Consider the following 16,907-nt stretch of genomic DNA (forward strand, 5'->3'; position numbering starts at 1 on the left):
CCCCCATCATAAAACAGTAGAACTTCTTACAGTGGTGATATTTACCCCCGGCAATATGATCATTTCTGAACTACCCTTAAAAATCTCCAGAGGAAGCGCCCCAATAGGAGCCGTCATGGGTACTTTTGTTGTTGGGGCCGGATATTTGCTAAGTCACAGTGGTATTTCTACAGCTTTGGGCTATATTTGAACGACTGCTGGTATTCATGGAGCTACAGCGAAATCTGAGATACATGTGCTCCGCTTGTGGTATTTTTACTATTGGTGCAGATAACCACAGAGACAATTTACCACTGGTGACAGTAGTTTATAATGTTGATGTTGCTGCCGTTACCACGCAGTGAAGCTGAGATAGTGGGCAAGCAGTCCTCGTGCCCGAATGAGGCCCATTGAATATTCTACGGAGACGGCACCTCTCATGCGCATTGAGGGATCATTTTAAAGCATTTTATTGGCTAAATGTATTATTTCGTTCAAGATAGAAAGTAGTTTGAATAAAATGAAAAACACAGCTGCACATGATCTGAACACCTTTTATTTCAAACATATTTAGCAGGAACAGCAATAAGCAGGCAGAACCTTGTCTTTTGTACCGAATGCTTTCCCCAAGACACCATTTCTAATGCCAACGGGTAAATGCAATCAGTTTCCATTGAAATATCACATAGCACAGTACAAAGTTCTTACTTTTCCTTGCAAAGTAACCGAAAGAATGGAGTAATACATTGGACAATTGGCAGTAATTTAAATTATTTCACTACCTACATAAATAATCTCATTAGTGACAGGTCTTAATTAAGTACTTGAAATGTTTAATTTAAGAAATAGAATTGAAAGAACACTACACTACAGCACATCCCAAAATAAATACAAAACAACGTAAATCTGATTATTGGTGCATAATCTTGTCTAATAACCAAACAATTTGCATTTATCCCCATCAGGAATGCATTAATTTCCAAATCGGCATTCAATACATTGGTACAGATTTCAAAAACTGCGCCTCTGAAGTCAATACGCAGTTCAAAATAAATCAATGTAATGCTATATACAATCAGATTATCACCCGCGCCTATGGATAGTTCTTCATCCAGAGTTACAGAATTCAGATGTCGATTTCAAATACCGACGATTCATATCCCGTTCTTCTCGAGAATCGCTCCCGGTGTCGCCTTATCAGAGACGTGTTCACCCTGTGTATGTAAAAGAGCGTGTATTATAATCCTTACAGCGTCGTTCAACGTCTACTGCAATTACATGGTAGTCAGACACAGGCAGTTTTCTTCACAAAGGCATGATTTGATATAGATTACATTGAAAGGAAACTGTCTTAATCATCATTGAATCATATTTTATTTCCCCCGATTCCAATTTCCTCGTGGACACAGACTTTATGTGCTCAACATTTATGGACCCTTTAAGCACCACAATTGTGTTTAGGGAGATCGTTCTGAAGTGGAGAAGCATGAACAGAAGAGGGCTTTAATATTTTGAAAATAATGAAATGTAATTTGACACGAATCAAAATTTCAATCAGAATTAGCAGTGAGAGCATTGAATATTTGTGTAAATAGGTCTAATCGGTTTACGCACATTATGGTTATTTGTTATTACTCCTAAATTGAATTCCAAAAAAACATCTTGCAGGCCCGCCAGAGTCTTCGTGATCATTTGAGCGGGCGTGCTTGTATTGGCAAGGTCTTTTAGTGGCTCAAACTCTACCTCACAATCGAAAGAGTATTTTATGATGGCTATTACGTTCAATTCTGCTTTAAAATCCATTTTCTGATTTTGTTTAAAATCAGATTCTCTACCTCCCCCAATCCTTCCTCCGCTGCCGACTGTCCCTCTGAACACCTCCTCCAATAATCAAAAATCTTCAAATCAGTCTTTTGTGGCCTTCCCGTGGAGGTAGCTAAAACCATGTCGCTCAAATTATGAATTAACTTCCAGAGATTTGACAGCGATGAATTAAGCGATAGTGTAGGATATGAAATTGGTACAAATGAGATTTCCTAGAACTAGTTGTGTAATAAACCTTAAAGGTGGTGATAGCAGTTTAGGATGCAATTTGAGAACAAAGATTCAGTGGCTGTCTAATATTTTCCAGTTAAAACAGTGTTGTTTAATTCTCTAAGTCACACATAGAAAGCCTTGTCGGTACGCTACGGTGACATCATGGTAATATCCAGCGTAGCACACAGCCAGCAGATTTGCATGACCGCAAGATGAATGTGTGATACGCCAGTGTGCATTCCACTAGCTCATCTCCTTGCTTCCAGAGCCCAGCGTGCACAGAAGGGAGGAATTCTGTCTAGAGGTGTGCATGGTTAGGGTGTCTTACACTTCCAAGCCCTGCATTCTGGAGTCTGGAAACACCATGGCATCGACAAAGATATACTGTGCAGCACAACTGGTCAAGATGCATTACGGTGAGCGCTATAAACAGATATAAAAGGTCACAGTGCTAGCCTGCAACCGCAGCACCACCACTGGACATCAATGAAGTCAACGGCAGACGCAAGCGATAGCGTGCTCGATGCATACACTTGCCTTTGCTTCCAGGTGATATAGCTTCACTAATCAGCATTACTCTAAACGAGTTATTCACAATGCACCCCAGAACTTACCTGGGAAAGTCTAAACTTCCACAAATGGTCTGCTTCCAAATGATAGAGTTTGCTTCTGGCAGATGCACTTCCGGGATGGTATTTTGTCCTGGACACAGTCGTTTCCTTGTGGCTCCTAGGCATAGTCGCTCGCTATCATGTATTAGTGATAAAGTGAGATATACACCTTTCTGTGTTCTCGTCGCTCGAGCACTGTTCTGCGGCAAGCAAGATGGCATGCAAGCAAGGATTGGTCTACCACTAGAGCCACCTATTCATCTACTCTGAGAACTTGGTCATTGTGTATCTAATACTGCAGAGAAAAGGGGCATACGGTGGTTGGGGGGGGCTGCTGCTGATTCAGCATTAACACAGAGGGGCGGTGCAAAGGGCGAAGACGGAAGGTGGCAAGGGGAAAACGCCAGCGGGAACTAAAGCGATCCTGTGCAAAGGTTCAGAATGTGAGCATTTACCAAAAGCCCATTACCATGTTCAGAGCCATCTTGCGGTCTCCGTCACCATGATGCTAAACAAGCTTTCTAGACCTGAACAGAGGGCCGTACAGGACTTTCTGGCCCCTGCACACTGTGTTAAAGGACAGAGCAAAGCAATGATATTTAACAAGGTTTACAGGCATAGAATGCCCTCTACAGCCTGAGGGGGAGGAGTGGGCGGGCGGGGGGGAGCAGTGCTCTAAAGCAATTATGACCCAGGTCTCACGTTTTATCATATAAACGGTTAGTACATAAATCTGCCTGGGTGGTTGCCCGGATCTTTATGCGAGTATGCTCGACGCTACCTTGAGTCTTGGAATGCAGTATTAGCCAGCCGATTCTCCAATGTGGGTAATATGTATTATGTGATCAAACACAACTTTATTCAGCAGTTGGAGCTGTTGTATTCCAGCCCGCGGTGGGCGCACGTGGGGGCTGGAGTGTCCGGGCTAGGCCGCACGGCCTGTGGCGCAGCGCCCGCGCGAGCTGCAGAGACAGACACCCACACGCTTTGCTGGTCTGCCCCTGAACTGCCTCCCAAACGCGGGGGCGGGGCTTTTATTAGAGACGCCCTGCGTCACCGCGTAGCGGGACACAGGGCGGAACATAACATTCCTCCTTTATTATAAAACAAACAAACACAATACAACTGCAATCAACTGGACGTTCACCGTTAGTCTACGGGGTGTGTTGGCTACCACACATAGTCACTTAGCTTGGCTGGCGGCCTCGTGGCAGTTCTCAGGCCGTATCGCCCTTCTCGGGGACTACCCCCCCTTGGCCCCTGATCTGGCTCACCTTCATTGGTGGTATCCTCGAGGCTAGGGGCATCCGGCGGTTCCCAAGTCCTGTCCCCCGCTCCTGTCTCGTCCGGGATGGATCCGGGCTCCTCTTCGCTGGACCGAGCATCCTCATCCTCCCGGTGGTCCTCTTTGTCTGTCCACATGGTGTGGGGCACCGCCTTGAACCACGACGAATTCCTCGTCACTTGACGGCGTCCTCGTGTCACTGTCACCATGGTTCCGCGCCGATCACTGACGGTCCATGGCAGTTCATCGTATCTGGTGTCGAGTTTTGCCTTGGTGGGGTTGCGTAGCATGATGACGTGATCCCCTACTTGATGGTTGGACGGCCTGGCTGTCCTCTTGCCGCTCATGTGGGCATTTGCACTCCTTCTCCTCATTTCTGTGCGTTCTTCGTTGACCCCGTCCGTGGTCCTGCTCGGATGGTGCGGAATCGAGGATCTGATAACGGTGCCGAACATAAGGTCCGCCGGTGGTATACCGGTTGTGCTGTGGGGGGTGACCCGATAGTTTCTGAGGAAACGGTACAGATCAACTTTCCATGGGCTGGCAATCGCCTTGGATACCCTTAGCACTTTGTTAATTGTTCTCATGAACCGTTCCACATCCCCGTTTGCCTTGGGCCATCCCGGCATGATGTGGTGATACTGTATATTGAGTTCTTGCAAATAGTTCTTGAATTCCTCCCCTGTGAACGGCGGCCCGTTGTCGCTTTTGATGGAGGTGGGTAATCCGTGAGTTGCGAACATCTTCTCGATGGCCGGAATGACCACTTCCGCCGCGGTGGATTCGACTATTTCCACTTCAGGTTAGCGCGAGTGATCGTCAATGGCCACCAGTAGGTAGAGGCCTTCTCGTAGCTTACAGAAGTCAATGCTGATTGCCTCCCACCGAGAGCGGCCGCGTTCAGCCGATAGAATTGGTTCCGGTTCTGGCGGGGCTCCCGTTATCTGACAGGATAGGCACGTGCTGATTAGGGCCTCTACACGTTCCTCGATCTGGGGAAACCATACCCTGTGCCTTATGCGGGCCTTTGTTCTAGCCAGTCCTTGGTGTCCTTCATGTGCTAGGGCCACAACCCTGGCTTGTAGTTTGAGAGGAATTACGATGCGGTTTCCTCGGAGTATCACCCCCCCTTCAGTGATCGACAGATCTTGCCTGACGGTGAACATGCCGGACAGAAACCCTTTCGCTTCCTCTGTCCGGAACATAACAGGAGCCATAAAAGCATAACATAATACATTTCGTAATACAAAACTTCGTCAATCACAATTCTACTTCTCAAAAAGTCATCACAAACCCACAATACCTAGTCAATTTTAAAATCTCACAATTACAAATGCAATGCATCCTTCAACATTCACATATCTATTTACAATTTAAAAGAAGAAAAAGATAGAGGGAGCCATTCACAAGGTATTATAGGTCCGCCCAAAACCCAGGTACAAAGCGGTAGTCATATCTCCTCGCGTGTCCAGGCCATAGGACCCCGGTTACTTTGGTCTTAGTAGCAATGCTCAGTGTATACATTTAGATCTCGCAAACACCGCAACCAGGTCCTTGGCATCTCAGCAAAGTCCCATGGCTTCTTGCGGCCACTGCTCATTCCCGAGTTTGAACAGCGGTACCAGACAGCGCCGTCTCAAATCACTAAATCTACTGAAAAACATCATAGAGTGCATAATCGATTCATTGACTGCCCCACGAGCTACGCATTCTGTGCTGTTCCTCTCGTTCCATTTAGCAGTGAAGGGGGCTACCTTCAGGGTGTTAATGCCCAGCTGTATGTAAAGTGAGCGGGCATATCCTGGACTGACATTGTCGAGATACTCCTCAAAACCATGTGACCATTTACGTGAAAACTGAATTTGGCCTGTACTCAGAACGATGCCATCATGTGGCACCTCGTTTAGCACCCTTTCCTGATAGGCTCGCTTCACCACCATCTTGGATCCAGCTCTTATGCTCCGGGGACTCTCCCATAGCACAATCAAACCAAGTGTGCAAAGCACTAGATGAACAAACCTAAAGTAGGGTAGGGAGTGCCCACCCAGCCCCCTAGGGTTAGAAAGTTAGTTAAAGCCAAACGGTGGGGTGCTCAATGTTCCTTTGACCAGATCCTGACCCAGTAAAACGCTGGATTTACGGCCAGGACCCATGCAATAGCGGTCCAATTGCACTCCATCCAAAGACTAGCTAGAGGGCCCCCACTCGGTTGCATCAGGATCACCCTAAGAAACTCATTCTCTGCATTATTGCGATAGCATCGCGATAAAGCACATATGTTCACAAATGCAACTGAACCCTTGAAAAGCAGATGGGGTGGGGCCAGGAGCAGAGCAGGGGTGTGTAGGTAGAGGTGAATGGGAAGAAACAAGGGGTGGGGTCAAAGGAGTTATAGCAAGGTCTGCTAAAACCACATACAAGTGTTGTCCGTACCTATACAAAGGCTACACACGCTCCATGGAGCAAGTTGTCACTTGGCACGTCCATAACACTCCTGACTAAACGGGGATTGTTCTTGAGTCATTATTTGTTCAAGACCTCCCATTGCTTATAAGAGCGCCTTCACGCGACGGTAGCCCTGCAGTTGGGCGTCAATGACATGCTCATGTCTAGCAGAGTTTCTTTTTCTTGCGGTAGAGTGCGTTTGCTGAGGTTATATTTTTCTTTTTTTCACAATTGTATTGACAATTATTTGAGAGTGGGTCAGCAGGTCAATGCTGTAAATTTAGGCAGGTGCTGTCTAGGGATTGTAAGCATGTGGCTATGTATGAATATTAAAATGTATGCCTTTTCACAAGGTTAACGCTGTCTCGGGTACAGATCAGTATAACAGTCAAATACGTTTGTGATCATGGAGCCATGCTCGCCTCAACACGGATGTACAACTTGCATCACAAATGTTGGCATCGACACGATTGCACAAACCTCTTGAACGTATTGGTATAATCTCAGTTAGTATTAAATGTCCATATATCCAAGAAAACCTTTCACAAGATTATACGATATATACTGGTATCCTGTTGCCATCCATTAGAAATTCAGATAATTAATAACTTGATACTGGATATATAACCAGTTCCATTTCTCTTCTTGTATCGATTTGAACTCAAAGTTAGCTCATAGCCAACTAGCCACAGCCGACACACGTTTCGACCCAATGGGGTCTTTTTCAAGGCTAATAGGTAAAGTCCAAACAAGAAGTAATGAAGAATAGCATGCTGATATGTCGGAGAAAATATGGAACGATTGGTAAACATTCTTGTTGAAGACAAACCTAAAACTGATAATCAATGTAGTGGACTTGTCTTTCAAGAATAACGAGAGGACCGGAAGCTCTGTGAGAGAATAATTGTGCATTCGCTTATGTGGATGTGTTCATCCTGGCCCTCTTGGGCTTGTAATGGCGTGCCACGCGTTCGTGATGTACAACTTGCTTTTGACTTGTATCAATCTGTGATTCGTGTACTCCAGAGGCAGGATCGAAGCATTTACCGTACACCGGGATATCTCAGTGGAGACGTACATCACTTTGGGAATTTGAGCTCTTATTCAAGAACCTATCACATATCACATCAAGCAGAGATCTTGTTACTGTGAAAACCCACTCTGCCCAACAGACTTCGAGCAATAGGATCCCTTCTTCAGGTGCTCTGTAAACTAAATCAATGAATATGAAAACCTTTGAGCAGACCTTTGAGCAATCACTAAATGACAACAAACACTGACAATGTCACACAACAATTCCCAGAGATGACAAAAAGGCAGCATTTCTTCATGCAGCGCGATCTCAGTCATCCCGAACCTCAGCAAGGGTTTGACAGACCAGAAATTACTCCTTAACATTTCAACAAAACTCTGCAAAGGACATAAAATAAATATTTACAAACAAGTTGTGCTAATGATTGAACATGAAAAACACTTCTGTCTCACAAGCAGTTGCATAGTGCCAGAGTTGTACTCTCATTCTGTTGGTCAAGGAGTATCGATTAATGGCTCAAAGATAGGAATTGCCTGACTAGAACAGCAAGCATGGTTTGGGTGATTTAGGTAGTTGAGTTTGTAGGGATATATGGCATGGATTCATTATAATTTTAAACACAGCGAGTCAAATGGGTGCAGATGCCAGTGTTTTCAATAGAAGCAACCAGCAAAGTGGGTGCAATTGGCAGTCATTTTAAAAGCAAATGGGCGTAAGTGAGAGCAGAAGATTAGGCATACAGGTTAGCATTTTAGTGGGATTAGTCTAAATGCAGAAAAGAAATGGAAAATTATATGAAGCAGGTGAAATGCCACATTGGTTCATTTTAACAGTCAGTTAGGCCTTACATGACAAAGCAGAATGCAGAAAAAAAGGCAGTGGACTGAAAGTGCAGTATACAAATTATGAGCATTCCCATCTGTGCAAAGTTGCATTGAAAAGAATAACCCACATAACCAACTAACTTCCCTATTAACAACACCCCAGTAACTAATTAGTTCTCCTGATTAACATTGCAATGCAATGTCAATGAACACGGATGGAAATTCTGTCTTAGTGTTTTCCTGTGCTTCTACTGGGTGCTTGGGTTTTGCTCCCGGCCGCAGTCCCAATCAGCTTGGGAGTCCAAGGCCACTTCTCAAGAGAGTTTGTGATCGTGTGAGGCTTGGGAAGGCTTAATCGCAGGCAGGAGTAAAGAGAGGTCGCGCAGATGAGACACAGCTACTTCAAGTGCTTATGTAAGTATTTGTGGAATTGAGGAGAGCGTTGGGTGACTGCCAATTATCTCTGTGACTGTTTAGACAAGAATAGGTAATTAGTTTCAACCAGGTCATCGTGGTTTATTTCGCACACGGGGAACTGAAAAAAAAAAGGGTTTTGCAATGCATTTGTATTTTGTCTCTTAGATAACCGCAGCAGTGCCAATCTGTTGGTAAGAGCTCCTAACTGCGTTATCATGAAATGTAATGTTTTGTTTCTTGTTTTATAGATGTATACAAAAATAATAACTGCAATAGTAGAAGCAAAGTTGGTGTCTATTGTTTTTTTCCCTTTCTCATGCGTCCGATGATCACTATTTCATTGGGGGAAAGTAACCAGGAGGTGCTCTGGTGTCTACACCACAATGGTAAAGTATTTACTGCCAGAGGTAAAAATAAACTAAGAAACAAAAGGGGCAATATAAAGGCAAGATAGAAGCGTTGTGTGGTGGTGCGAGTCTGTGCCATCATGCATGCTGAGGTGGAACAGAGCCCTCCAAGAGCATAGGCCACTGATGTAGATAAGTCATTGGCAATTCATATGCAATTTTTGACAAACTGTTCTCTTTTAAATGTGCTAAGCCTAAGTACATGCTTACAGTCAACCTGAACTAGATCATAGTTATAAAAGGGGGAAGGTTTGTCTTATCATATGGGGCAGGGTTCTGAATTTGCTCACCGCTAATTTATCAGCATAACAAAATAGTGCCAATTTACTGCCAAAATACCACAATACTAAAATACTGCCAAATTAGGTAATAGCCCCAAAGACAAAACCTCCTCCAAGTTGAATTGTATTGAGTTTTAAACTGGATACAAGATTGCTAAGATGTTTCGGATGTATGATCATATGTCTACACCCAAAGAACATGCTAAGTGACAATAAATAACCATTGTAGTACTCTAAAACGAGTGTAGGCAATTTTGCAAATTCCAATAGTCCTGAAGAGTGTGGGACCATTTGATTATTTGATGTTGACACAAACAACCTCCTTTTCCGGGAGTGCTTTTTATTTTGCCACGCATAAATATGTTTGATGTGTCCCACCAATATTCTGCTCTAGGGGAGGACCCTTTGGAAGTACCCACACTTTAGATATGCCCAAGTTAAAGCAGCTGACATTGGGAGTCAGTGAGAATTTAATAATTTTGAGGAAAATATGTTGCGCCACCAGTTATACGGATCTTGTTGCATTTGTATTTGCGACTGTGTCTCATTGCCCGCCATCTTTCCAAGGTCTCCCTCCTATTTTACACAAGAAATCTTAACAGCTACTGTTCCTCCAAAACCATCATGGCAGCCCTTAGTCCATAACTTCCTCCAATATATTTGAGTGTTACTATCAAGCAACCCATCTTGAATATTTTATTGCATACTACATAAATTCAATGTACTTGTATACAGTGCTTTACTAAATTCACTAAATGCTAATCAATTCATGCTTTCCAGCACAGTAATACAGATATGTCAATTAAATTGACATCCAAACCATACACTTGGGGCACTTCCCATATTATTTGTAGAACATGCTTATAGCAGGCACTTCATTTATACAACCTTTTGTGGCAACTTCATTGCAACACTTTCTGACCTACTGGAAATATGTGTCTGCTTAAAATGATTGTACACTATTGACAGCGTACAACACCAACGTGGCTCTCCCACGTTGGCCAACACCTTTTAACCAATTTACGCCTTACTTTCGCCAGCACAGGTATTTGCATTTTTTATTAGTTTGGGAGAACACAGTTCCATCAGAAGGTCACAGACCTGCAGCTGCAGCATGATTTGCACTACTAAAAACCCACTCTCTAGTCTTTGTCATATAATTTCCAGGATTCATGATGGTCCATGCCAGCATTCCAGAGTGCGCTTTCCATGCTCCTGGTGAGGGGACATCTTGTGCGGTTTTGTGAGAGTTTCTCCTACATGCCTCTACACAGGCCTTTGCATTCCACAGCGTGCTCTATTACCTTCAATTTAGATACATTAGCCTCCCTTAACATAAGAGGATTTCACTAGAAACATACGTATTGCATGAAATATCTGTGCTAATGACATATGTTTACCAGTTTGTTATATAATGCTTCTTATCCAAACGATACAATTTACAAATTATTTAACTTTGAATTTAAGAGTTATTTGCAAGTGGCAACACTGTTTAGAGACATATTCAACTCCCATGAATATGGCAACATCAAGGCGCTACAAAGTCACATGCACCCTACTGTACGCATGGATCACCCAGGTAATTGTCTTTCTGGCTAAAGTCTGCTCTCAACTCCTCTCACATTAGTTCACTTTGTTCCACCAGCACTTTCAACGATTTTCCACTTAAGACACAAGCTGCATTTGTGTCTCCCCCTCTACAGTGTTATGGGCTGATCACTGCTCCCTTGCCTTCCATTTCCTTTACCTGCCAGACCAAACACATATTGAAAGAGCAAATGAAATATCAAGGCTTAGTACCACCAAAAAATGAAATTTCAGAAGTACATGTACAATTTTAGTAGGCAGATGTTATATGGCTCTCGGCGCCTCGCAGTGTGTACCAGCAGACACTGTGAGGGGAGAGAGTGCTGGACATTACAAAGACATCAACTTATATACTTTTTACCCCAATCCCGGTTACATCGTCCAGCCCCTCTTCAAATTAACAATTTGCTAGGGTTCATACCCAGTTCACATTGCTAATACAGAATCTAATAACTATACATTGTACAATGTTTTCCTTAAACACTAGACATATTTGTCTGTACACAAAATACAATGGTAACATCTGTTTTTTGAGGTTAAAGTAAGTCCAATTTCAAGAAATGAACACAAAATTTCTGCAAAGGCACACAGTTTTAGCTATTCACCATTCTGTTCCAGTGTTTGAACAAGGATGATACTATTGGTACAGACAACATCTAAATTGAGGTTCAGTTCAGCTCCAAGGTTTCTTAGTTCAGGACAAACAATCCACTCTCAGCTACTACAAAATGTTTATCTGCATTGGCACAGTACAAAGTTCATCTTTCCCAGCTGAGCTGAAAACACAAAGTTTAACATGAGGCAAAAACAGGAGTTAAACAAAAGGATTCTAAAATGACAGCGTAGTCAGCCTTATTCAGGTTCATTTGAATGCAATTTCCAGTGCAATGCAAATGTGTTTAGGCCAATGTTCATTATCAGGCGGTATTATGTGAAATATGGTTTTACAATATGACTTGAAAAGTTCCTGGAGATACCAGGAAACCTCATATTTAACCAAACGTTGAAGAGTTTCGATCATCGACCAAACCCACGCTGATCACCTTTGCCACCCCGCCATTTTGTTTTGCTCTATACTACATCAACTATAGAACTTAGCAGTTTTGAAGGTGTCCGCGTGTAGGCATGAGACACAGGTGAACTGTTTTCAACTGCATCAGGGATGTACTAACTTGGACTATAACTTTTGCATGAAAGCACTTGGTCGCCAAAGTTAACTGAAGAATTTGACTGTGAACAAAGTGCACAGCTTGATCCACTGGCTGAGAAAAGTGTTTGTGTGCAGGCTGTTTCACTCACCTCTCTATATGTATAAAATATATAGGAAGGTGGTCTTGCTTGCAATCTAAAGGCACCACAGGAAGTGTGCTAGATTAGACTCATGGTCTATTCTGCCATTCTAACAGAAGAGATGCTGGTCTGGTACTTCGGATTAAAGTAAGATGTCCTGGCACAAGCAAGGCCTCCCAATGGTTGACTTGAGTGGGGCGAGAGGGAAAAAATGAGTACAACTAGAATCCCAGTGACCACCTGCAACACACAAATTAGATTTCATTTCAGTGACGGGGGTCTGGGGCGACAATACCAGGGCTATATAGAGGTGCGCCGGATATGCATTTAATGCTGTAAAGGAGTGTGCTAATTTCTATTAATATACAGAGAAAATGTTAGTAGCGAATAATGAAGAGAAAATCATTGTTTGGAGGCAGGGTAACATTCAGTGGCATCATTTAGTGGGTCATATATTTGGGATGAGAAAATACTAGTAGGAATAACAAAATCGGGCAACTGTTGGACACCAGGCGATTACACTCAGAGGCAGTAACTGACTATGCAACACATTTGTCATCACCTAGTATTAAAGCAGTAAAAGGGAGGAGAGCATCTCAATGATGCTCCTCTCAGGAGGATAGCTCAGGGGCAACGTGCTCGCCTTGGAAGCAAGATGACAGAGCAACACAGGTTCGATCCCCGTATCCACGCTTAGAAACCTCTGGGTATTAAGCACATTGGCTATAAATAATGTGCTTATAAATCAAATAAAAAAATTCTGACCTTCTGTCACATACACATGACAATTCTTGGCAGTGAAACCAGTACAAGCCTATCTAGAGAGCCTAAATGTGTCGCCGGTGGCTACCATGCAGCTAGATTCTGCTTTGAATCATTTGCTCATGGTCTCCTCTGTCCTATTTCTGCTTATGAGTAACCCCGCGCTGCAGTAGCTGCAGCCACACACATTTCACACTGCCCTCCCCCAATGCACAACAGCCACCCACTACCCATTTCCTCAAAGCGCCTGTGGGTCCTTCACCTCTGGACCAATTTGGTGTTGGGCAATGGGACAGGTTCTGTGGAATAAGATACTGCACTGATCTTCAGCACCCACGCTCACCGCCACCGCGTAATGCATGCAACGTGTGCCTGCATGTCGGAACAGGTGATCATGCCGGTTGCTCCTGTAGGCAGACATGGGATAGGGAGATTGCATTGCGGCAGAATTCGTAAAATTCACATCCACACATCCAACTGCTCACAGGGGAGCAGGAAGACAACGCTGGAGCAGGAAGCCAACGCTGGACTGAGAGCTGCGATTGGTGCTGCATCCAACCAATCGCAGGGGAGCAGGAAGCCAACGCTGGACTGAGAGCTGCGATTGGTGCTGCATCCAACCAATCACAGGGGAGCAGGAAGCCAACGCTGGACTGAGAGCTGTGATTGGTGCTACATCCAACCAATCACAGGGGAGCAGGAAGCCAACGCTGGACTGAGAGCTGTGATTGGTGCCGATGCTGGAGTGCTTAGGACACTTTCTCACTCTGCAACTCTACATCATGGAGGCCTGCAACTCTAGACACCACGAGAGATGGCCTTAATAATTCACAGACTGGGAGACAGAACACGTATTTTTATTTTTCTAAAACCAGTTAAGGTAAGTGGTCTGTATGAGGAGATTGTTGAACATATGGATGGTAAAAATATAGAACAATGGACTGGAGAAGGGGGTGGGGGGAATACATATCGAGTGTCCCGTTCTCATTTCCCATGGACTTTCGCTCACTAGCCCAGGCATCCCTAAATCCCAGGTTTCCCCAATAACCATCAGTAGCACCCATCTCACGCGTGCTGGAAAGAGGGTCTTAAGGCAATGGCCTTATTGACTGGTTCCCTCCCGGGATTTTCTAGAGAAGCCCTTTCCTAACACTCCCCAGGATTGCCAATGTGGCTTGAGGCCCCAGTTCAGTCTCTCCCTTTCACTCTCCCCGTGAACCTTCCATCTTCCTTTCCTTTCTCCCACAGTTTACTCTCTCTTCCTACACCCTCTGCTCTTCCTACAGCGTCTCCCCTTTCTCCTCCCCGTCTCCTTACCCATCACTCTCCTCACCTTACTACACTGTTCTCGTCCCCTTTGACCACACGCTACTCACCTCTCACGACACCCCTCTTCTCAAGCTATGCCTTCCCACACTGTCTCGTCTATCCATTTCACGCCTAGAAACACTGGTGTCCAGGTGTGTTATAAATGCCATATCATAATTGCCACCCCCCTTTCTGCCTCAATCCACCCACACCTCACCTCTACTTCCACTAACACTTTGCATTCTCTCCAACTGTCCCACCATATACCCTCCCTTCCACTCACTCCAATTCCCCCCACACTTCTCCCTCTCCATCTTTCTTTCTCTCTCATTATTTACATAGTACCCCACCCCAACTTCTCACACTCACACACCCCTACTACCACCGTCTCTCACAAACACCTCCCATGCAGTCTCTGCTCCAAATCTGCCACCAAGTCGCCAGCACCACACTCCTTCCATACTCCACCTGGTCTCTCGGTCCACCTCCACACCTACTGACCTCAACCTTGCAACCCACACTCTGCCTCTCCTTTGGTGGTCTACTATGATAGGATAGGCGATTTATAACGTGCTTAATACCCAGAGGTTTCTAAGCGCAACCGGGGATCGAACCTGTGGTGGTCCGTCTCATCTTGTTTCCAAGGCAAGCAGGTTGCCCCGAGTGTCCTCCCGATACTGTGGTCCTGTTGGTTCTGCCTCCCACTTCCATTGGCTGCAGTGCTCACCTGACGCTAGGAACCAACCTGAGCCTGTCCTTTCTCCAGTGGTGGGTTACATCCAGGAAAAGCTTAAAATAAATTCCAAGCCCTTTCCCCCTTTCCATCATGGTTTTGGAAACAGTCTGATGGTGTGGGCAACGTGCTCACCTTGGAAGCAAGACGACGTGGAGCAGCACAGGTTTGATCCCCGGGTCCATGCTGAGAAACCTCTGGGTATTAAGCACGTTATAAATAACCAATTACAATTACAATGTGAAGGGGCAGCACCAAATCATTCCCTGGTCTGCCTTACCTCCCCGCCCCCCAAGACGAGAGCCACCAGCATGCTGCTCAGCAAGTTGCCTTCTCCTGCTCAGTGTCCTCTGGCTGCCTCTCCACCCTCCTCCATTTTCTATTACCCTGAATCTGTAGGTGATCCACATCTTGATGCCCCTCCTCCTCAGGCCCTCCTCTACCTCACGTTAGACCTGCAACTCGACATACATCTCATAACTCACCTCCTCCTTATATTCTACCTGCAGCTTCACATCAACCTTGTGTTCCACCACCTCCTCCCCATATTATGCATGCTCCCTTACATACACATCTTCTTCCAGCAGCCCCACATCAACCTTGTGTTCCACCACCTCCTCCCCATATTCCGCCTGCTCCCTTACATACACATCTTCTTCCAGCAGCCCCACATCAACCTTGTGTTCCACCACCTCCTCCCCATTTTATGCATGCTCCCTTACATACACATGTTCTACCTGCAGCCTCACATCAACCTTGTGTTCCACCACCTCCTCCCCATATTCTGCCTGCTCCCTTACATACACATCTACTTCCAGCAGCCCCACATCAACCCTGTGTTCCACCACCTCCTCCCCATATTATGCATGCTCCCTTACATACACATGTTCTACCTGCAGTCCCACATCAACCTTGTGTTCCACCACCTCCTCCCCATATTATGCATGCTCCCTTACATACACATGTTCTACCTGCAGTCCCACATCAACCTTGTGTTCCACCACCTCCTCCCCATATTCCGCCTGCTCCCTTACGTACACATCTTCTTCCAGCAGCCCCACATCAACCTTGTGTTCCACCACCACCTCCCCATATTCCGCCTGCTCCCTTACGTACACATCTTCTTCCAGCAGCCCCACATCAACCTTGTGTTCCACCACCTCCTCCCCATATTCCGCCTGCTCCCTTACGTACACATCTTCTTCCAGCAGCCCCACATCAACCTTGTGTTCCACCACCACCTCCCCACATTCCACCTGCTCCCTTACATACACATCTTCTTCCAGCAGCCCCACATCAACCTTGTGTTCCACACCACCTCCCCATATTATGCATGCTCCCTTACATACACATCTTCTTCCAGCAGCCCCACATCAACCTTGTGTTCCACCACCTCCTCCCCATATTATGCATGCTCCCTTACATACACATGTTCTACCTGCAGCTTCACATCAGCCTTGTGTTCCACCAACTCCTCCCCATATTCCACATGCTCCCGTCCATACAGATGTTCTACCTGCAGCCCCACATCAACCTTGTGGTCCACCACCTCCTCCCCATATTCCGCCTGCTCCCTTACATACACCTCTTCTTCCAGCAGCCCCACATCAACCTTGTGTTCCACCACCACCTCCCCCATATTCTGCCTGCTCCCTTACATACACATCTTCTTCCAGCAGCCCCACATCACCCTTGTGTTCCACCACCTCCTCCCCATATTATGCATGCTCCCTTACATACACATGTTCTACCTGTAGCCTCATATCAACCTTGTGTTCCACCACCTCCTCCCCATATTATGCATGCTCCCTTACATACACATCTTCCAGCAGCCCCACATCACCCTTGTGTTCCACCACCTCCTCCCCATATTATGCATGTTCCCTTACATACACATTCTACCTGTAG

The 16,907-nt window shown here is 45.3% G+C and overlaps 1 protein-coding gene across 1 annotated transcript in view; it reads right to left on the bottom strand.

Annotated features, from left to right (window-relative positions):
* Window positions 1-515: 515 nt before the first annotated feature.
* Window positions 516-16,907, bottom strand: part of ELAPOR2 (endosome-lysosome associated apoptosis and autophagy regulator family member 2) — a 266,368-nt gene continuing 249,976 nt past the window's right edge. Inside the window, exon 22 of the mRNA XM_069627825.1 lies at window positions 516-1,193. Within this exon, the coding sequence (XP_069483926.1) occupies window positions 1,134-1,193 (60 nt within the window). The 3' untranslated portion in view covers window positions 516-1,133. The remainder of the gene's footprint in view (window positions 1,194-16,907) is intronic.

This window comes from Ambystoma mexicanum, chromosome 12 (assembly GCF_040938575.1).
Source record: "Ambystoma mexicanum isolate Mex_15411 chromosome 12, UKY_AmexF1_1, whole genome shotgun sequence".
Taxonomy (NCBI): domain Eukaryota; kingdom Metazoa; phylum Chordata; class Amphibia; order Caudata; family Ambystomatidae; genus Ambystoma; species Ambystoma mexicanum.